This window comes from Bactrocera neohumeralis, chromosome 2, assembly GCF_024586455.1.
Source record: "Bactrocera neohumeralis isolate Rockhampton chromosome 2, APGP_CSIRO_Bneo_wtdbg2-racon-allhic-juicebox.fasta_v2, whole genome shotgun sequence".
In the NCBI taxonomy this organism is placed as follows: Eukaryota; Metazoa; Arthropoda; class Insecta; order Diptera; family Tephritidae; genus Bactrocera; species Bactrocera neohumeralis.
Genome location: NC_065919.1, coordinates 75,744,411 through 75,767,646, shown reverse-complemented (window position 1 = coordinate 75,767,646; position 23,236 = coordinate 75,744,411). Strand labels below are relative to the sequence as shown.

The 23,236-nt window shown below is 38.1% G+C and overlaps 1 protein-coding gene across 3 annotated transcripts in view; it reads right to left on the bottom strand.

The window, feature by feature from the left end:
* LOC126762105 (uncharacterized) overlaps nt 1-15,908 on the bottom strand; it is a 97,400-nt gene extending 81,492 nt beyond the window's left edge. For all 3 annotated transcript variants that reach the window (XR_007667422.1, XR_007667423.1, XM_050478625.1), the window contains exon 1: nt 14,956-15,908. Coding sequence is in view for 1 of the 3 variants with exons in the window: in XM_050478625.1 (XP_050334582.1) it covers nt 14,956-15,642 (687 nt within the window). In the remaining 2 variants the exon portion in view is untranslated. The remainder of the gene's footprint in view (nt 1-14,955) is intronic.
* Between the last annotated feature and the right edge of the window lie 7,328 nt (nt 15,909-23,236).

Here is a 23,236-nt window from a genome sequence, read left to right as displayed (position 1 = left end):
CCGCGCCTAAAGGTAGATTAGATAATTAAATCATAAAAATCTATTGCATACATTTTGGCGTCGCTGAGAATCACTCAGTATTTTCTACAAGTGATTGTTAAGATTTAAAAAATATTTCATATAGTTCATCAAGCTTCTATGTACGTTTATTTAACTTGTAAATCCTGTAAATAAAACCTATATGAATACACATATTATCCATATAAAATGCTACATATGGCTGCATATATGAACGACTTTTCTTCAAGTATTTAGCACAAATGTCTGCTGGAAAAGCAATAAAGTGTTGTACAAGAAAAATGCCTCAGCACAATGCTTTCGGCTAGCTGTTTTTCCTGCTCAACTTCGATGCTCATTTATTCTAGTTCAACACATACTCAGCAATTTATTTGCACACAGGCAAGCTTATGTAAGCGAAGGGTGCTTAAATAGGAGTAGTTTTAACTATATTTGAGATAAAAAGATGTTGGAAAACTTTAGTAGATAGCAAATAAATCCAAGATAATGTATTTGGTTTACAACTTGGCTAAAATATGCCTAAATGTAGGCAACACTGTATTTGGTTGGGCTATAAAAATGTTTGTATAAGTGTAGTGGCCTTAGGGGTTCTAGATAAGAGCCCAAGTGGCATGTATTTGTTTCAGAAAAAGTAAACCAATGAAAGTTTTTAATATAAACAATCAAGTGATTCGATGATATTTGTTGTTGTTCCGTAATCCTGAAATATAAAAGGCAACCCTCATACACCTGAACAAGACCATCAGTTTTAGATATATTATTAAAGGGTTACATGAGTTTACGGGTTTTTATTATCTTATTAAATTCTAAAACACCTCTAAAATATAGTCAATTGTTTTCAAGTTCATCCGAGCAATATTTTCAGAGAAACAGCCTTAAATCTTGTGCACTCGAGGCTAGCTGGGCTAAGTGCGACACCTTTACAAGCGTTTTTTTCGAAACTGTGTTTTTGAAGTCGGTTGGTAAGATTTCTAGAAAACTGCTCAACCCATCTTCTTAAATTATTACAAAGGTCTTTGAGATACAATTCTTGAAGGCTTGGATTAAGGTTTATTTCTCGAAATTTTCACTGAAATTTTCATTTTTTGTAAAAATAACTGCCCAAAATGCAGTTTTAAGTTTATTTCCTTCGTTCAACTTATAAGTTAAGGTTTTAACTAAAACACGTAATTTTTTCACTTTACATGATCATAAAGGGGTTATGTTACCAACGCGGGTGCTTCTGTTTTCTGAGCGGTCACCGGAAATGGCGTCGCAATGGCCGAGTGCAAAATATTTTTTTCCAAAAATTTCAGAATTTTTTTGTCAATACTGTATGTTTGTAACAATAAAAAATTGTAGTAAAATATTTCATTTTTTAAATGAGAAAAAAATTTTTGAAAAAAGGCTATTTGTTACCCGATGAAACCCATGTAGCCCCTTTAATCATGTTTTTTATTTCACATATTGTTTAAAATTAAATTTGAAAAGTTTTTGAAGTTTCGTTTTAAGCTATTTTTCAAATTCAAGAATAAAACCTTGCGCTCCAATTACGACACCCACTAACACTTAGTTCTGCAAACATTAACGACAGTGTAGGCAAGCACACATGATTCCTTAATAATTTTTCGCAAGCAATCAATCTGCCAGTAGGCCAGCAGTTTAAGAGAGCAAACAGCAGGATTTTTGGTCTAACAAACAAATATTTTCCAAAAAACACCAACAACAACCGGGAGCTTCATTTGAGCGCAGTTCAAATGCAAAACCAAACACGCTTGTGTACATAATAAATTACAACTTTTCTACACAAACACACAGACACATACATATTTTATAAACAACTACAAGTATGCATGTCCTTAAGTATGTGTGTGGGGGGAGGGAAGTGTATTGCTTGTACGCTTTCTAAATTCTAAAGTGTGCCATTGCAAAATGTAGTGCAATGCCAGCAGAGCTGACGGAACCGGCTGAACGGGCTGCACACAGCGAGCGAAATGGAATTGAAGCTGACAGCGCGACACACAAGCGCACAAACCTGCAACTGGGAAGCATACATTCGGGTGTGCAGCATTGTACAAGGCGAGGGTGCAGCCGCCAGACAGCCGGAGCACCCAGTCGAGTGGTGCTGTGCGTCAGGTCATGTCAGTGCGCCCCGCTTGAGTATTTTTTAATATTTTCCTTTCATTGTCACTTGACATTTGATGCTGGCGTTGCTGCCGCAGCTGCTGCTACCATACTTTCTGTGTTTATATATGTGTTTGTTGTTGTTGTGTTCTGCACTCACTGTTTTCGCAGCACACTATCGGTTTGTTGTATTTATTAAAGTTTCGGTTTTTTCTACTTTTGTTAAGTTGCTTCGTACTAGTTGTTGGTGTTGTTGTTGTTGCAGTATAGTTAATGCCACAGCTTGCATGCCAACGCACGCATAGGGGCTTACAAAGCAAGCTCTGCCCGCAGTGTCGTTCATCTGCATGCGCGTATGTGTAATTTGTATATACATACATATATATATATATGTACGTGTGTGTGTGTTGCGGCACCCGGGTGCGTCGGTTGTAATTGCAAAATATAGTAATATATGCGCGGCATCCTCTTCCACTCGCAGGAATCGCAAATACAGTGCAGCACAAAAAGAGTGGACCGACAAAAAAATTATGCACAACTCGAAGAATTTCGCGCTTAGCTTTGCATACTAAGCAAGCACAGTGGGACGATGCTCTACATAATCGGAGAGTAGAACATTTCATCACACTTGTTCTGAATTCATCTATAATTCAAAAGGTGTTGGAGAACTTGAGACTGCGATAAACCCAACTAGAAGTAAAATGCTTTTTTGGGTGTGCGACTTGACTAAAATATGCCGAAAAGTAGGCAATATATCATTTTATTGAGATCTTACGATTTTCAATAACTAGGACAAATGAGAAAATTATGCTTGGACGAGAAAGATAACCTTTGGGCGCTAACTAAGAGCCGAAAAGTACAGCACAAGTTTCGGAAAGAGTTGTCCGAGGCAAAATTTTAGCAGATAAATTTTGTTATTATTGTATGGAGTATTATATTATTCTATTTGGATAATTCTTACGGTCTTTTTACACTAGAAACACTTCCCGGTGTATACAAAATTAACGGGTGCGCAAAAAGTATATTTTACTATTTTTTGGGTTCCCCGCCAGCCGGTTAACAAAGGCGTAATATACACGAAAATAAAAATAGGGAACTGACAATATATTGAGTAAAAACTATCAACCAAAGTTATGCGTTTTAAAATTTCGATTTGCTTTTTATACGCAAATATAAGCATATTATCTGAAAGAGTTGCCAACTATATGAAAAAGTGAACCTACAAAACTAAATGAAATATTCTAATAATTCAAAAAAATTGTGAATAATACAATATTTCTACCAAGAAGTATAATAACAGGGTTGCCAACTAGCTCAAAAATTAAAATGTTTCAATTTTTTTTTTCGAATACATCACAGAAAGAAGAAAATCAAAAGCAATATTTCTAACGGAAAGTATAATAACAGGGTTACCAACTAGTTAAAAAATTATGAAAACCTACAATATTGAAAATGTCTTTTTTTCGAATTTATAATAGATGAATTATGAAAACATAATGCAATATTTTTACCGAAAAGTATCATAAGAGGGTTGCCAACTGGTTCAAAAATTATAAAAACCAGTTATATAAAAAATTTCTTTTTTTCGCATATATGATGATGAAAACGTAATACTTCTACCATAAAGTATCATAACAGGGTTGCCAACTTGTTAAAAAATTATTAAAACCAAATAGGTGTGTGTATGGAAAACTCCTTGTTTCGAATATATAATATATGAACGATAAAATCGTGTACATTTTCTCATTAGCATTTTAATTTTTTTGCACTTTATAAGCAAATATAAGCATATTATCTGATAGAGTTGCCATCTATCTGAAAATGTGAACTTTGAGAATTAAACGGAATATTTCAATAATTTAAAATTGTTTGATTAATGTAATATTTCTACCGAAAAATATGAAAACAGGATTGCCAACTAGTATCCAAATTATAAAAAACTAAAATTTTTGCACTTTTTTTTGATTATTTAATAGATGCATGAATGCGACATTTCTACCGAGTAATAGCATAACAGGGTTGCCAACTACTAAAAAATTATCAAAACTAAAAAGTATGAAATTTTGGAGTATATAATAAATGTACCTATTATTAGTCATAAGTGAAAAAACATAAGTAATTAAAAATTTATAACAGAGTTGCATTTCAATTTAAGTTATTTTTCAAGTTCAACACAAACAGCCGTAAAGAAAAGTTTTGAAATACGAGAATAAAATGAAATATTTGCATTATGCGAGAGTGGCATAGGAAGTGGAATGTAATATTATATATTTTTGAAACATAAAAAATATTTGTGTCACACTAGTCCAATCATAAACTAATTAGCAATAGATTTTGGAAAAAAAAATATTTACAAACAAGCACACTGTGGGTCAGAGTTGCATAAGATCTGGAAATATAGCTGATTTTTAGGTCCTTTCTTTAATGTTTAATTTTTTTATTAGTATTTTTTTCCTGTTTTTTAATATTTCTCTAAGTATTTTTTTAATAATATTTTTATTAAAATTTTTTTAATTATATTTTTTTTTAAATAATTTATTTTTATTAATATTTTTTTAATTTTTTTTTTAATTTTTTTTTAATATTTTTTTTAAGTATTTTTTATTAAATTTTTTTTATTTTTTTTTTATAATTCTTTTTTTTTAATCATTTTTCTTTTACCCACTGTGCTCCCACAATCCCCGATTGCACTCACTCACAGGCATAAATATGCAAATGCAGCAGCGTAATGGGGGCTTCCACATATGTTTACATGTGTGTGTGTGTGTGTGTGCGTAAGCAAGGCTAAAAGTTACATATTTGGTAAAATATTCTATCTAGATTAAAGCAAATTCCGTTGGCAGACAACAGTAGAATCGGAGGCAAACAATAGAGAAGCGAAGAAGTTCACAGAGTATTTGGAAGAAGAGCGCGCGCTTGCTTTCAAGGGAACAAGAGAAGGAGTTGATGCATAAATCGCCACAACGCGGCTGCGTAAATATTACAATGCAAATATACGTGGGTTTAAACAAAAGTTTTTGAAAGTTATACAACACACTTATGTAACACCGTTGCACTCTCACCTGTGACACAGACAGAAGTTGGAATAAATGAGTGTGTTTTTATACATATATAATATCTATGTATCAGCGTCTATGTATGTATGTTTGTATTTTCATTTTCCGCTTATCTTAATTCCATATTAATTTACACCCTGCCCCTCAGGTGCAAGTTTTAATGATACCCCATGTGGGTGCGGGTGTGTCGGTGTGTGTTACTCTTTGCTTGTGTATGCGCAGTCATACAATTTGAATTAATGTAATTTGAAATTCACCCGCTACAGCTCCCCAAACGTGCCCCAAACCTATTTAATCTTTACTCTTTCGGCCAAACACACACACATACACGCACTTACTTATATGCAAGTATTTGCACAGCCCGCCCTTGGCGCTGACACTGTTGCTCCTGCTGTTGTTTTTGCTGTTTTTGTCCCACTCCCAAATGTGCCGAGGAGTTATGCGTTAACGACAAGACGCAAGCATGTGCCAGCCGACACCTGCCTCCGCCGCCGGCGCCAACTTCACCGGGACTGTTCTTCTTATGAACTTTGTTTATCTAACCAAGCCACCGAGTGGCCAAGTCGAGCCAAGCTGCGTCAAGCAGGCACACCAGGCAACAACAACAACATTTATTTTGATTTCTGAGCTGCCTGCCACAAAGCCACACACGCGCACACATATGTGGGCATTCGCAGCGCACACCTTGAACGCAGCTGCTCGGACTCGCCTACACACCTACACACATACGCACATACTTTTCATTTTACACACACACACATCCAACCAAAGTTGGAGCTTGACTTTTTGAAACTTTCGGCAGCGTTTTTCACTTTTAAGTGAAAATAAATAATTCACACCTGCTGTGCTCAAGCGGGCTGAGCGGCGCACAGTGTTAACTCGTCATGTGTCTGTGTGTTTGTGTGTGGGGACGGCAAGTGTTGCCCGAGCAGCGGGGGAAGTGCTATTTAGATCAGCACGAAATGAGTTGCTTCTGACATATTCGAGCGTTGGCTCAAAAATTGGATAGCCAAACAACAGACAAAAGTTGCACAGCAAATGCAAAAACAAAAGCAACACACAAAACCAGAATAATGCGAAACAAAACCAACACCTACAGCAACAACAAGGGCAACAACAGCAGCAACCAAATTACAAAAGTTTAGCCCAGAGCTGCTAAAGCCAACATTGTTTCGACTTTGCCGTCGACATTGTTCGCACTTGAGCTTACTCATTGTGCTCCTCCTTGCACTTCGCCTTGATTGCTTGTTGAGCCAAGATGGCTTTGAATGATTTCCGCAATCTTTGCACCACATTTGCTATTTGTTGTTGGCGCACGATGGTCCAGCACACTCACAGCGACACATGCACACACATGCACGTGCGCTCGCCAGTTGAGCGTAGAGCTCATAAAACGAAGTTGCTTTTCAAGTTTGATATTTCCCGGTGAATTGCAGGAAGTCATTGATGAAAAGAGAGCAATTGCTGCTGTGAAGAGTTCAACAAGCACTCCCTAAACGCCGCAGCAACAACTAAATTGTATGCGGTTGTGATTGGGGAAGATAATAAGATGTAGTCTTGAGTTGCTATAATATTGTTTAATCAAACTTAGACTAAGTAGAAATCGGCATCGTTCGCTAACACAAAGTAGATTGATATTTTTTCTTGAATTTCAGATTGATACCTCAACATTTGAGAGAGTAGTTCGCGTATATACCTTTTATATATAGTTTCTCGATTTTTGAGTTATCAATCTGAAATTTTGCATGCATGCTTTTCTCAGCAACCGATCCCACCAATTCTCAGCCGATCAAAATCAAGAAAAAGTTTTTTTTCATACCCTTTATGCTATAAAAAAATGCACCTGTGAAGGGTATTATAACATCGGTGCAACCAAAATATCTTTTTTTCTTATCTGATTGGTACTTTAGTTCTAAATACATATGTTTATTTGACCGCGCGGACAGCTCTTGTCATCTTTCCTACGGTCATATCTCTACAAGATATGTGAGTGAGATATAGTCAGTGGAGGCGAGATTAGTGAATGAGACGAAACTCAAGGGTAGATTTGATTATAAAACATTTTATAAAATATATATGTATCTATCAAGAAGAAGTAGCTGTCACTAAAGTAAGCTTACTGTTCCAGAGTACTGCCTACTGTAGAAAGGTGAGATTTCACTCCGGCAGGCAGACGAAAAAAGTGTATTGAGTTTACTAAAAGGTGGGCTCACATTTTTTAGTTGTACTGAACATATATTAACTTGTATGGGTAGCTGATTATAGCAGAATCGCTAAAAACTTCAAAGCCAATAAGCTTCCCAGGAAAAAGAGTATTGTCTGATTATAATAGAATAATAATTATTGAGACTAGAGAAGGTTCCAACCTTCGCTATTTTCTTACAATTGCTTGCCAGACAACTGGACTTCGCTTGTGTGATCAACCAGCGATATTCACAAAAGCTTTCTGGCACCAATAAATCCCAAGACATATTGTGAATTCTTAGCTCTCAGCAAAGTTTGTTTTAAGTCTCACAAACCATTTGGCTGTATTATTTACTTCCAAGCAAACTAGCTAGGATCGAAACCAAACGCTCTAGTGAACATGTGAAGACCATTTGCTATTTTTAGCGGCTTTTTCAAGGATGAATTGATTTAGCAAGATCAAATTAAGTAGTTTCTCAAATTTCTTTTCATTATAGCATGTAATTTCTTAAAATTTCTAGGGTATCTGAAAATTGTCTAAGCCTCGAAAAGATGTTAGGTGTTTGTCCTCACTTTACGTTAAATGTAGCGCCGCAATGTAGGCAACCTTGTTGATTTTATTTTGATATGCAAAGGATGGCAAGTAAAATTCAAACATTAAAAACAAAATAATTCAAAATATATACAATTTCAATAAAAAAAGAGAACCATTAAGACTTCTTACTTTTATAACTCAAACTATCAATATTTCAGTTAAGTATAGCTTTGAAAATTTTACACTCTCATGATAATTAACCTAGAATTTTCCCAACAAAATTGACGATTATTATGCTTTCAACACTCACTTGTTTAAGCAGGCAATATATCAACGTTTTCTGTGCCACGAAATTAAACACGAGTAAGAAACTTTAATCGTAAATTTGTTATGCAAACAGTAGAGCTTAGAATCACTCAAATTCGCAGGTTCTGCCACAGTTATAAAAACGCACACACACACAGACTGTCATTCAAAAATACACCACGAGCGGCAAAGTTGCGTTGAAAAGTGTGTCACAACTTTTTGTTTGCTCACTTCATTCAACCGAAATTGGGTCAAAGGGGCTGTGCTAGAAATCCAGTCAAAAGCAAAAATCAACCCTCGCACCATTCGCGCAGATGTTGACAATTGATATGCGGCTAATATGACATAATTGTTACAAACGAAGTATTTGCTATGACAGATGAATGCTTTTGCGGTGAATTGAACGGCTCGAAACACTTGTAATAACCTAAACCGCTATTTAGCGGCACGTCTCAAGGTGTGCGTGTGGAATTATGGTAAAAGTTATATATTAGTGTGTATATATGAATGTGTTTGCGCTGTGGAGAAAGCATAATGCGTAAAATTTGGCTCAAGGTTAGCAAAGCATTTAATGCCGAAAGCCAACAAGAATGACTGGTGCGTTGAGGCGCCTAAAAATATACAAGCGTACTTAATCCATAGGATACGAGTGACGCTGGCTTTGTCACGCACAGAAGAATTTGACGAAAAGTCATTCGAGCTGATGGCATATTACATAAGTAAACGATTAAGATTGTGGAATTGAGCGAAAGACAGACTGATTGCTATAAATATATTGGACTTTTCTGCAAAAAAAAAACTAAATTATTTTTACTTTCTGTAATGTAATGTTACGTGGAGTGTTGTAGAAAATAGCTAGCTGTATATAATATTCTGATGGGAATCAAATTTAAATAAAGGTAGGCATGACTGTTACTAAACCAATCATCTAAGCCCAACCAACTCAGAATGTTTATCCGAGAGTGTTCTCACCAGGAAGTTTTTTCAGCACTTTTGCCCTGAGGCAAGCTCACAAGTGAACACCAACTTTGAGTTATGACGCTCTCTTTGCTAAAGAGTATCTAAAATCAATACTTGCATTTTCGTCCATATGAAAATTTTCCTCCAAATAGCAGTATCGAACCGAATATTATAACAAAATGGGTATAAAACTTTGCTAAATCCATAAAGTGCTCCTAAATGTAGGCAACAAAATTGTGTGCTCCAAAGAGGAATGTTTAAAGCAAAATATTTATAACTCAGCTACCGTATATGTTTTTAGGAGCTTAATATTGACCAACTCTTCCTCTAAAGACAATCAAAAATTTGTCTTATAAAAGTTCCTGCGATTATTGAAACATTTTTACGTGTTCTTCTAATGTGATTTCATATTTATCGACTCATTTAAAGCACATTTAATTAAAACAGAACATTTCTTCTTTTCAAAGCGGTTTGAAACTTTGTTAAACCCGTAAAGTGCTCCTAAATGTAGGCAACAAAATTTTGTACTTCTCAAGAAGAATGCTTGTAGTTAAATATTTATTACTCAGCTGTCGTATATGCTTTTAGCAGCTTAATATTGAGCAACTCTTCTTGCGAAGGCAAAAAAAAATGTTTCTGGCTTATGAGACATTTCTGCGTATTCTTCTTTCGTATTTACCGACTCATTTAAAGTCCACTTACTTAAATCAAAACAAATTGCAATTTAATTGCCCAACAAGCTACTTAATTTAATTCAATGTTATTTCCTATATACAGATATATAGTTTACCTTAAGCTTTATGCTATGTAAGTGGCAACGCCAAATATATTCCAAAGGTTCAGTATATATATGAGAGTCTTGGAATGAGCGTAAGTGTGTTCGAAATCAAGATAAACGTTTCAATGTCACCTCTCCCCAAGCCGCGATCTGCGCTTTTCAAATTTTATTTACTTTATCTCCTTCTCCTATGTTATTCTGTCTTTTGGTTAGTTGGCTGAAAACTTACAATGTGCCTTTGTGGTTGCCACTTTGGAAATTATTTCCGCAAAATTAATGTCGTTCAATAGCCTTCACCCGAATTTCAATGCAAAGCAATCAAATTCGTTTTGTCGTCTGCTAAACGAGGCATACAAACACTCAGCGCCGGAGAGAGCACTCCGCATTGAAAGCATTCGAAATTCTATTACTTTTGCGGCAATTATGCGTTCTCAATGGCAGAACAGTGCGGCTCAAGTTGCCGTTGCGGCAAGATGTCGTGGCCCGGTCGTCATTTATCTTGCACCAATTAAAAACTTTTCAAATTTCAATTAAATTCCACATAAACAAACATACATACAGATGCCGAGTGCAAGTGATGGCTATACGACACGCACCCCTACACTCTATCGCTTTTCACACTCTCTCTCTCTCTTTTAAAGTACAAAAACTTCGCAGCTTCAAATAACAACTTTGATTTCGTCAATAAGTTTATGAGCGCGCGTTGTCAGTGTGTCGACTACATCTCCATTAGCTGTCAGTTTGACAATTCGCTTTATTTCGTTTTAGAATTTAATATCGCTCTCCACCCTAGCCAGTTATCTCATCGATTTTTAGCAAAAGCAAAGTTCAACATGCGACGATTATCCCAACATCGACGAAAAGGCATAGAAAAGGAGAGGCGTAGTCTACAAAAGAGAGAATGAGATGAAAACTGTGAAATCATAAAAGAGAAAGAGTAGGAAGTAAAGGATAAATTACACCAAAACTATTTAGCAATTTCAACAAAACTCTATAAGAAAGGAAATCGCATGCAAAACGAGGTCGACGTCAGCGCCGTTGTCAATAGAAGTCTTTGCACTTGCAAAAAAACTCAAACAATACAAAATTAAAGTGATCTACCCCCACAGCCTTAAAGCTCTACTTCCGTTGATGGAAGTCAATTAAACATAAACAAACGCCTTGCGCCTCCGTGAGCTCCTTCCTTGCGTCTGTTTTTATTTAACCGACGCCGGCTATAGACGCCGATGGCGTCAGCGCTGTTAATCAAAACTTGAAGCTGTCACTTGAAAACAACAACAAATGCCAGCTTTGACCTTTAGCTGACACATTTCAAAACTTTTAATTCGACGAGCAGCGCGGCACGAAGGCCAATCAAAGCGTTCGGCTGGTAAAAGTGCACTTGGGTTAAAATAATTAATGAATTTCGATTTATTTTAATTGAAGTCATGTATTTAAATGTGCGGACGAAAGATTAAGTGACTTAAATGTGAGTGAAGACAAGCTTTATTTATAAAAAATTAAGCTGAGCGGAAAATGAAAGAAATTATAGCTGGTTAAGCGACTCTCCAAGTATGAGAAACTCAAAAGCTTTTGAGTTAAAATATTTTATCTAACAAAAACAGCAGGAAAAATGGTATTCATCTGACAACTTGTTTAGGGCACGCGGTCTTTGAAGCCATCACCTCTTCGAGCTGTTGGCACTAGCTAAAATTTCAAACAGTGTGACTCCTTATCGTGCGACTCGTTCAATCCGCTGCTGGAGAAAATAATTCGAGCTGCTGATCTGAATAGAGAAGGTACTATCTTCTTTAAGTACAGCTGCTAGCGTACGCCAATGATATTGATATCATTGACCTCAACAACCGCGCAGTTAGTTCTGCTTTCTCCAGGTTGGACAAAGAAGCGAAGCAAATGGGTCTGGTAGTGAACGAGGGCAAGACGAAATGTCTACTGTCATCAAACAAGCATTCAACGAATTCCCAACTTGGCTCATGAGTCATTGTTGACCGTCATAACATCGAAATCGTAGATAATTTCGTCTATCTTGGAACCAGTATTAACATCAACAACAATGTCGGCTTCGAAATCCAACGCAGGATATGTCTTACCAATAGATGCTCCTTCGGACTGAATAGGCCAAAGTAAAATCCTCTCTCGACGAATAAAGACCCAACTCTATAGATCACTCACTACTCCTGTCCTCTATATGGTGCAGAGGCACGGACGATGACAACATCTGATGAGTCGGCGTTACGAGTTTTCGACAGAAAGGTTCTGCGGAGGATTTATGATACTTTGCGCAATGGCAACGGCGAATAACGCATTGGATGAACCGATGAATTGTACGAGATATACGACGACGTTGCCATTGTTCAGCGAATTAAAAAGGCGCATGGATGAAAACACTCCAGCTCTGAGAGTATAATAAGAGGAAGACCTCCACTTCGATGGAAAGATCAGGTGGAAAAGAGTCTGGCTTCGATTTGAATCTCAAATTGGCGACAAACAACGAAAAGAAGGAACGACTGGCGCGCTGTTGTAAATTCGGCTATAACCGCCAATAAAGAAGAAGAAAAATAGATTAGATTCGAAATAAACTGAGGCTTGCAGCCTAAGTTATATACTGTCCTTTACTCTCTCACATGAGCTCACAAAGACCCAGTCCTTTGATATATTCCAGGCTACTGCTGGGCGCTACTGAGGCGATGTGATCCCTATTCGGGTATCTAGATTCAAGGGCCTAGATGTTGCGTTTACAGATTGCTGTGCAGTCATAAATCAGGTTTTCAAAAGTTTCCAGCTCCATGGTGAGAGGTTTCTTACTCAGCCGCTAGAAAACTACAAAAAGACAAGGCCGTAATGGTTGTCAAACTTTGCACAGCGAATTGTTTTACAAATAATGTATTTATGGGATTGGTGATGCTTGGTCGAATAAAAATGCTCCCGATTAAGCGTACGAAAGGTTCGGCTGGGCCAGACATTTTGAATGGATTCAAATAAGACTCCAGGTATTTCTGATATGAAATAAGCTAACAAGCAGTAAATGTGCGCAAAGGAACAGACACGTTTTGCATTGGAAAGTCCAAACGGGAAATGGCTTGGGGTCAAACTGACCCTCCCTGTTTAATTAAAGGAATAAAAACGCTATTTAGGAGGGGAAATATGAGTTTGTGCTTTCAAGGAATAAATTTATTTCATTTTTCGCGGAAGCCAGCAGTCGTTTCATGCAAAAGTTTTACAGTTCTAAGCAAACAGTCACTTTTAAATTGCCGGCAGCGACGTTTTCAAAAACAAATAAAATCCACTTCTTTGAAAAGGCACCGCTTATGCCTTAATACTCGGAATTTGTTTTGAGGCAACACAAAATATTAGCCAAATGCGCAATGCTGGTGCCACCACCCACATAAACACACACTCGCACACTTCATTTGCTGCTAAAGCCTTTAATTTTTCAAGGACACTCGTGTGCGCCATAAAATCTGTTGTTCAAATTACGCGCAAAACTTTACCAAACCCTGAGGCCTAGGCATAGCCGGGCTTAACTAGTGGCGGTGGCTGGGTTGCTAGCCACTTTGTGGGGGAGGGGGGTAATAGTTGCTACCTTTGTTGGGCGCACATTTTACTACTGCTACCTGAGACACGTTCAAAGGCATTCTTTGCTTGTGACCTACCCGCTGTCCTTACCCCCTTGCAGCGTTACCCACTCGGGCATGCTAAATAGTTAGTTACTGCCTTCTACGGCGCTGGAACATTTGCCAACGTCGAAGACTTTTTGACTTTCCCGCTTGTTTGCTTATTTACTTGTTTGCTTTTCGGGGAAAATATTGCCTGAGCCAAGGTAAAGAGTTACTAAACTCTACAAATACACACTCGTGCGCGACAGTCGAGAGTTTTTAAGCACATATTTGTACAAGTATATACATATATGCGTATGTGTGTATGCATGAGCTTGCCACGGCAGCCGGATGTGTCGACAGGCGACGTGTGAAGGCATTCAGCGGTGTGGATTTACATAAAAGTTTCGGTGGAAGCTAAGAGAGCTCGAAATGCGCAAACACTCACCTAAGCAGCAGCAGTTGAGGAAGCGTCGGATCTGATTATAGTGTCGCATGCATGCAGGCGCGTTACGACCACGCCCGCGCAAACAATATTGCAACACTTCATCACCGAAATTTTACACACTTTGCAACACTAATTGTGTGCGTGTGTGGCGGAAGTTTAAACTTTAGGGAGTGTCAAGGGGTGAAATTGAAAATCGAGTCTGAATTTGCATATATAAAGATTTGCCAACCAAATTTGTTGTCTTGAAGATATAAAGATGTATGGAGCTCTAGAAAATCCTAAAATCAACACTATATTAGTCTATGAGGACTCACAAAAGAGATAAGCAACTATATCTTTATATAGTAGAGTACGTGAGCTTCTGTTTCAAGATTCGGAGTCGCACACTCAGAGCCTAGAGAACAGTTTAAGAGTACTGCGACATTATTACGGAAGAGTCGGAAGAGTATATATAGTAAATCTTAAGCTACCAAAAGCTTTGACCACTTTAGCTTTCGGACGAAGAATTTTGGGAAACTTTTTTGTTTTGTTATAAACTCGGAAATTTTCATTTCGATGTTCGAAATAGCAGGAATGGAAGCATGCATCTTAAAAATGAAGTAGGGAAAGACTTCAAAGAGATTTAGGAGAAACGTTGCAAATTCCCACTTTATATTACCAATTGTCTCTTTAGGCTTCAAAAAACCTTGATTTTACACTTAATTTCATCCCAATAACTAAAAATTAGCCTTAAAGGTTCAACACGAATCACCATAAGTTCCTACATAACCTCACATGGCAACAAAATATTTACCTACCACCACACGCACACATGCAAAAGTCGCGTAACTGTAAGCATTTTTGCGCTAAATCGCTATGATGGCACATATGTGCGCATCCACTTTAAAAGTTCTTGCGCGCTTATCCGCCGAATGCAAGCGTGCGCCTGCATCCACCGGTCGAGCGCGTCGCCACCGTCTTTAACTACTTACCCGCGAACGCAGCTGTGCCAAAACTTCGGCAATGTCGCCATGTTGACATGCATACATAAGGCTTGTGCAGCCGCGCGCCAAGCGGATTTGCGCGCCGCCTTCGTCAACGCCCTCGCCGCCAACCTTGATGTCGCATACAGCTGTCGCCGTTGCTGTTGTTGTTGCTGGCGCTGATGCTGGTGTTTTCGCTGCAGCAGCTGTCGCTTTGCGCCCTGTCAACGCGTAGACGTTTTTTATGGTCGTCGGTGTCGGTGTCGAAGTCGGTCTCGCAGGAAATATAGGCGTTGCAGTGGAAGCTGCCACACTATCACTAACAGTTGGCGTTGCTGTTTTTTCTTGCTTTATGTTGCTGGCGCGCTGTTTGGCATTCATTTGGGGTTGCTTGTTGCCTTCTTTAACGGTTTCGCTGGCAATGTCATGTGTTGGCCGTGTCGCCGCTGCAGTTGCTGGGTAGTGCGGTGTAGTAGTTGACGCCGTCAGTAACGGACTATGGAATTGTAGGCGCTTCTTCGTTTTACCATTACCCGGCTTGTCGGTACTCGGCACGGCAATGAAGTGTTCTCCAGCGCTTGCGTCACTCCGCACGCGCCTGTCGGCGTTGCTGGCTTTCAAGCGCGGTGGCTTTTTGGGCGCGTCACCTGAAACCGATTCCATGACTTGTTGTGCTGGCAAGCGCTCCATTATCATTGCTTGACGCTGATGCTTCACTTGTTTTTCGTTTGCCACGCGCGCGTGTTTTCCGCCGTTTCTTAAATTTGTGTTTTTGCTTATTATTCACTTGGTGTACTTGGCGCGCTTCGCGTTGCTTGCGCGTCTCAGTCATTTTCGCTCAATTGGCCACATTTTAGCAAACAGATACACCAAATTATTATGCTCGTTGTAAGATTGTATACCGCGCTAGTGCTCGCGCGTTGCCTTTAGTAGATATACAAACTGAAAAAAAGTTAATGCCCATTGTGTTCTCCACTTAATCACAATGGCGCGGAGGCTTTCCTTTGTAAAGACTGCAGTGACTTTACATGCATTACTGTCAATGTGCGCCCCGTGACGTAAACACAAACTAACACATTTTTTCAACCATATATGCCTGCGCGCCTGTGCTTATGCTACGCGAAATCCCTTAAAAGCGCTTACTCCACTTCACTGAACTCGATTGAATCGCATTACAATCAGCTTAAAGTCTTGTCTTCTTTTCATCTCTCCAGCCAACGCCGCGCTCAGCAGCGTGCGCTCGACTTACTTTTTGTAGATGCCGGAGCACGTAAGTACATGCCAAGCAAGCTTTTAAATAATTAAGAATGCACAGACACAAATTCGCACACACACACGTACACACTCCCACGCTCTCGCACATATTCGCGCAGCATTTGCGAAGGCGACTTATGTGAACAGTGTGAAAATTGTTGACACCCACTCTTGGCTTCGCTTTTCTTGCGCTACACTACCGAAATCTCCATGCAGGCAAATCCAGCCAAAAAATACAACAACGCAAGTTACAAAAACAACCAACTCTCGCCAGCGTTGTCACCTTGTGTCGCGCACAGTTCGGCGCGCTAGTGTTCTTCGCGCCGCTGATCAATTCACGCCCGCGATTTCACACGTCTCATCGCATGTGTCACGTGTGCTTGTAGTATACATATGTGTGTGGGTGTGTATATGCATGTGTGGCATAGTTAATCGCGCGGAAAATAGTTTTCACTACAATTCGAGCGCAGCAAAGCAGAAACCGAAATCCATTTAAATAGATTCCGTTGTAACGAACTTCACTCACACACACAATCATGCGCCGACTAGGACGTGCGTCGGTATTTTTGGCCAACAATTTTCCTAAAATTTATATTTTCTTATATAAAGTATGCAAGTTGCTGCTGAGGAGTATGTACATATGTATATGTGAGCGTCTCTTAATAGTTTAAAATATTTTATCGATTTTTATACGCTTCACCAAAGCAGGCTTCGCTGAGTTGATTAAAGACTTGCAATAAAGAGTGTGTTTAATTGAAGTTTTTTATATTTTGGCAGAAAAGCTTCTATATCCGGTTTAATGTACATAACTTCCAAGTCGCTGAAGCTTAATTTGCCAACCGTGTTCAGAAGAAGCGCTTTTAGCATTTCTTCATAAACTGTGAAAAAGGGTAAAATCACTTAAGAACCACGCCCACTCCTCATATGACGGTTATGCTCATAACTACTAAAAGTGCGATAACTCTCGGAACAACTGCGCCATAAGCATTAGATTTGACAACCGAGTTTGTAGAGAAGAGCTTTATAGGTTGGGTTGTACGAATTAGCCAAAGGACTCCGGTCCCGTTCCCCTCTAATTGCTTTCCTATAGTTCAGCAACTACCTAACCAATATCAACACTATTTGGTGCTGAGGCTACCCAAACAATCCAATCACAATCTGTAAAAATTTGCGAAATCAGCTGACAACCACGTACTTACTTTGCACATAAAAACATTTTAAAATTAATGTTGATTTATTTCAGTTTTTAATATGAAGTCTTCGAAAATGTTCCATTTTACCTGAACTTAGACCATCCTTACTTATTTTGCTCATAAGTTAGTAGCAAATAGTCGAAGAGATGGGGGAACAGAACGAAACAGTTCAGTATCTCAGTTGTTGCTCAATAATTACAAAAAGGTACAGGTCATCATCTCAAAAAGTAGTCGCTGCGGTTAGAGACTAACTAAGCTCTTACGAAGCAATGCAAAAGTCTTTATTCTAGTGTGATCGATTGAGGGACTATCATGTTATATAAAGGTTCTAAACTTGGATACTGAAAGACTTATTCTGGTCGCAAACCGCCTGATAATTTCAATATATTTCGAAGAGGAAAGTAAGCAAAAAATAACGTACAATCCAAGTAGAGGTATTTTTTCAAAAGCCTTTTCTGACAGATCACGCGTGAGTCATGTCAAGCGCGCATATTATTTTCGTTCAGTATTAATTGGCGTTTCATCATGGAAAGGCTTACGTCTGAACAATGTTTACAAATCATGCACTTTATTCATGAAAATTCACATTCTGTAAAGAATGCGTTTCGCGTGCTTCGCTCCAGTTATGGTCAACATAATCAACCTCTCGCAACACCGTCACTCATCTTAAAACCCAGCATTCATTATTGGATAATATTCGGCCGAAAAGGCCACGTGCAGCACGCAGTGAAGAAAATATAGCAGACGATGGCCGTATGGAACACATTTTACGTGGAGATCTTAAATTGAAAGGGTAAAAAATACAGCTTGTATAAGAACTGAAGACGCTCGATCTTCTTCGCGGTTCGGGCTCTTGAAAAGTTCCAAGAAGATTTTGAGCCAAATTTTGTTCAACAATGAGGCTCATTTCTGCATCAATGGTTATGTATAATAAATAAGCACAATTGCCGAATTTCGAACGAAGAGCAACCTGAAGAGATCCAGGAGCTGCCATTTCATCCCGAAACAAGAAAGGTTTGATGATGACTGAAATTGAAGCTCGTGATCTCGGCGACATTTGGTTTCAAGAAGACGGCGCCACTTCATACACATCGCATAAATCAATGGATTTATTGAGAGAAAACACAGGTGAGCAGATAATTTCACGTCTTTAGCCGATCGATTGGCCACCAATATCGAGTGTTATCACACCGCTAGACTTTTTCCTGTAAGGATATGTAAAGTCTAAAGTCTATGCGGACAATCTACTTTTGGTTCAGGCTTTAAAGCAAATCATCACGCGTGTCATTCGCCAGTTGCCAATCGAGATGCTCGAACGAGTCACGCAAATTGCATCCACCGGATGGACCGTCTCAGACGCAGCTTCGGCCAACATTTGAAAGAGATAATTTTCAAAAAATAAATGGCAAAGAATCTTCTTTCGACTGTTAATAAACATTCCCCGTTAAATTTGAACTTACTGCGTTTTTTCTTTAAAAAAGTGGGAAACCTCGAAATGGATCACACTTTACAACGCTAGATATAGTTTACTCAAATCTCATACATGTTTTGTTCATTGCAAGGAATGGATTTCTTTTTACTAAACCTTATATCTAAAAAGTGCCAGATTTACGTCAGATCAAAATAGTTTCTTAAAATCACATTTCTAAAGAAAGGTATAAACATAAAAGAATATATGTATGGACATTTCTCCTCTTGTCATCTCAAAAACTTAAATATTTATGCATAATTTCGGTTTTGCTGACAGCCAAGCTTCTTCTACCACCTTTTCGCTTAAATCACTATTCAGAAAACTTTCAGCGCAGAGTTAAACGCACGAAAGCCAGTAAAAACTTGTGCTTGCCGCCAGAAAGGAAAGATAAGTAAAAGCACTGAATAAATTGCATGTAAAGTTGAGGTAAAATTGATAATGATATTTATGCTAAACGCACAGCAACGCTTTTTATTCCCGTTATACTGCAGTAAAATGGAGAAAAAAAATTGTCTACAAGAAATGTCAATGAGCGAAATATATTTAACAGCTATGCTTCGGTGATGAATCGAGCTGTGAAGTGCTGTAAAGATGCAAGGAAGAAGGATGGGTAGAGGCGCTCTATTTCTCATGCGCACTGAAAGCTCTACAGAATTATATGTGGACAAGAAGAAGCAAATACACAAATATTTATTTAAAATGGAAATATTTTTTTTTTTGCCTTTGTAAAGAAATTGAAATTGAAGAGACGCGCTTTATGTTTTCCAAGCAAAACATAAATAAGAACTCAAAATATTTACTTCAAGGTTCTCTTCAAATCCCTACAGTGTGCGTGTATTCAAATATTAATGCTGCCCCTAAAAGCACCACTGCTTTTTACATTACCTCAAACACCGCTATTCGAGAATTCGAAAGGAGTGAAATTATTATAGCACTTTCGCGTACATATCAATCAAAAGAGTGCGCATTATTGGCAATTCGCACGCTTTTCGTAATCCACGATAATGAATTCGTAAACGCGTTGAGCAATGTGTGAGGTGAAATGTGAATTGCGAAGCACATAATATTCAAGGTAAATACTGAGTGGAATAGCGCTTTACCAAAGTAACACAATTGCGGCTTGTCAGCTGTCGATTACACTTGAAATTTTCAGTTCTTACCGTTGGAGTCTAAGCATTTGCGCAATCAGTCAAATTTCGCCATTGAAGCGCGAGTTAGTGGTCTGTCAAAAGTGTATTACATTTTTTGTGTGGAAAATTCACAACTTTACACGTGAATTCTCTAATGCATATGAAAGTTTAGTTATGATTGACATTATTTGCAAAAAGCATTTTAGGAAATAAATATTTTAAGAGTTAGAAACGTGTTGTCTCCTTTATTTGTTATTACGCACCGCCATGTAGGCAATATTTTTCTGAAGGTTGCTTATTTTTAATGCGAGTTTTAGCTGTAATTTTTAGCTAACTCACTCTACAAACCATTTTGTTTTGCATATTTGAATATTGATGGAGCTATCAAAATAATAGCTAAAATTTTCATAATTTTAGTAGCAAAGTTTCGGCTGTTCCAATTTCTCTCCTCTAATACTTCAATAACTCAAAAATATCTCCGTACAAGGCATTTTAATTAAGCGCCTACTTGTTGGCAACATTTTTAGTTCTTTCTCGCTTCAAGCTATGGCTGGATTAGATGTAGTAGCCATATATTTCGAAGTCAAAACCTTTCCTCTAATAGATTAGAGAGTATATAGAAAATGCAGAAAATAAATGTAGTATGATAATAATATTGCCTACATTTTAGCGCGCTGACAAAAAATCTGATAATAATCTCATCATTTCAATCGATTACTTTGCTATTGGTCACTTATTCTCTACCGTGTCTGTAGTAATCATTGCAATGAAGTTCAGACGAGCACGTTACTCAAAAAATATCACAGAAATGTGGTATACGTATATGCAAATGCTTTTACTTTTACCTCGCGAGCATTAGCGCAGCTAGAGAGCTATGAACAAAGGTGACTTGTAGTTAGAGAGAGAAAGCGGAAGTGATTTGTTCTGCCCTAAGCTTTTCTCTCCTTAGTAAATGATACGCCAAAATAATAGACACTTAGCAACGACACACAACACTGATGAATCTCTAAACCCACGGATGATGAGTACTATCAAATACATACATACATACATTTTTAACGAGCTGCAATAATATCTTTTCTCGTCGATCAATTTAAGTAGAATTTGTTTGAGAAATGTTTGACACCTTCCTTGGTGGCTGCCCTCCATTTGGTCGCTTAACTTCAAGATTGCTAAAATTGCCAAACGAGTTAACCATATCTTCGAATTGGGAATATTTCGGAGTTCCTACAACTGAATATAGGTTCTACCTTTTTAAATATATTTAAATATATGAGCCGGCCAGTAAACTCCGCATATTTTCTCTTTATCCTCTTCTAACCCAACATAAGCCAACTTAATATTATGATTCTACTAAATATATCAGAGCGCGAGGTATTTTGACTGCGATGGTGCATATATAAGTGAAATTGGAAACTAACTCTTAAAAACAATAACCTGCCGAAATTTAGAACAAAACGTTGAAATTGTCCGATAATGTAGACCATATCTAAAAAGAACTGAAGTTTGATCACAGAGGACGTCAACGGTTTTTGCGAACTTTAAGAGCGATTTGATATCTAATTCGGATACATCATTTGGTACCTTGAACAGCGATGCCTCTAGATATTCAAGAGGAGTTCTAGATAGTGCTGAACAGAGGCATAAGAGCTGTTTCACTCTCTCTCTCATGCCTACCTCTCTCCAATTTCTGCATTTATCGTCTTTATTTATGAGTCACATGCGTTGCCAGTAGGTTCTGGTCAAAAAAAGTCCTTTCATGTGAGTAAAAAGCATGCGAGTTTTCCTTCAGGGATCTTGCTCATGATCTTGGCGATGCAACATGTACTGAAGACATTTCATATCACTTTGATACCCCTATCAGTCCATACGGAAATTTTCTTTTGTATCATTTTTTGTGATTTCTTTTACTTGTTTTGTAGCCAGTTGGATGGCATTTTTGACAATCTCATCAGCTATTTCATTTCCCAAAATTCCTTTGTAGCCTGAAAGTCTGTATATATGTGACCGCTTCCCGGCAGCCGCTACATCTACTGTTACAGGACATACCTTGAGGTAATGCAATGTGAGATGATTGTCATAAATACTCCTCAAATACTTTAAATGTTTTACAAGATATAGTGATCTCACCCTGACAAGTCTAGAAAAAAAATCTGTTTTTACAACCATATTTTCTTGACAGAACCACATTAGGAATTAAAATGGCCGACAGGTCCTCTAACTTAGGGGTGTGAACACCAAAATTCCAATCCCGAATGCGAGTCGAACCTCAAGTCTACGGAGAAGGCTTTATATTTTCTTAATTCTTAAATTTAATTGTTAAAATTTTATTTCAAATCAAACCAAATATGGAAAGTTCTTCCAAAAATATAAGCACACCCCTAATGGAACCAGGAATTTCAAAGACTGGTGAGGACGCATTAATATGCTTCACTTGATACTCGACCCAATGCAGAGCACAACTGACGGTAATCCATAGGCTGCATCAGCGTAAAGCAACAACTACTACAACAACAGTTGTAAAAGCTGATAGATTTACAAATAGGTTGCGTATACGCACCGCACAACATTGTGTAATGTATTAGGCAAGTACATAAATAAATATGTTTATACATTTAGACAACTCGTTACTAACCAAACTTTGGCATTTGCATTAGCTTGTCACCTGAACGTCCCAACACATACATGGGCACGCACACACACCCACACGCAGACATTTTTGTACGAGCTTTTCAGCAAAAGCTGGGCAAAATATGCTTATGAAAATATGTGTGTTTGTGTTGTTGCGAGTGTAAGCCTTTCAACAACAGAGCCCGGGTGTGAACCACATTAGCTCAATTGCGTGTGTGTGCATGCGTTTTAAGTGGTGTACATATGTTGCGGAGTGGCAAATTTCTATAACAACTGACAGCTGTCATTTTAGCTAACCCCTCACCATAATCGCAATAACAACCGAGCAACAGCAACAGCCGTAACAATAGCAACAACAGCAACAACAATAGTCTTTATAATAGCAACAACAAATACATAAACAGCAACAACTACATGCCACATCTACCAATTTGAGTTGAAAAAGCGCAAACATGTTGTAATGTTTGCACAAATAACCCAAGCAAACAATCGAATACACACAAACACACACACACACACGTATAGGCATACATACATACGCACATATGTCACATACCCATAAGTTGGCAACACTAACTGCCACATGTCCAACAGCCTGCGCCGCATGTGTG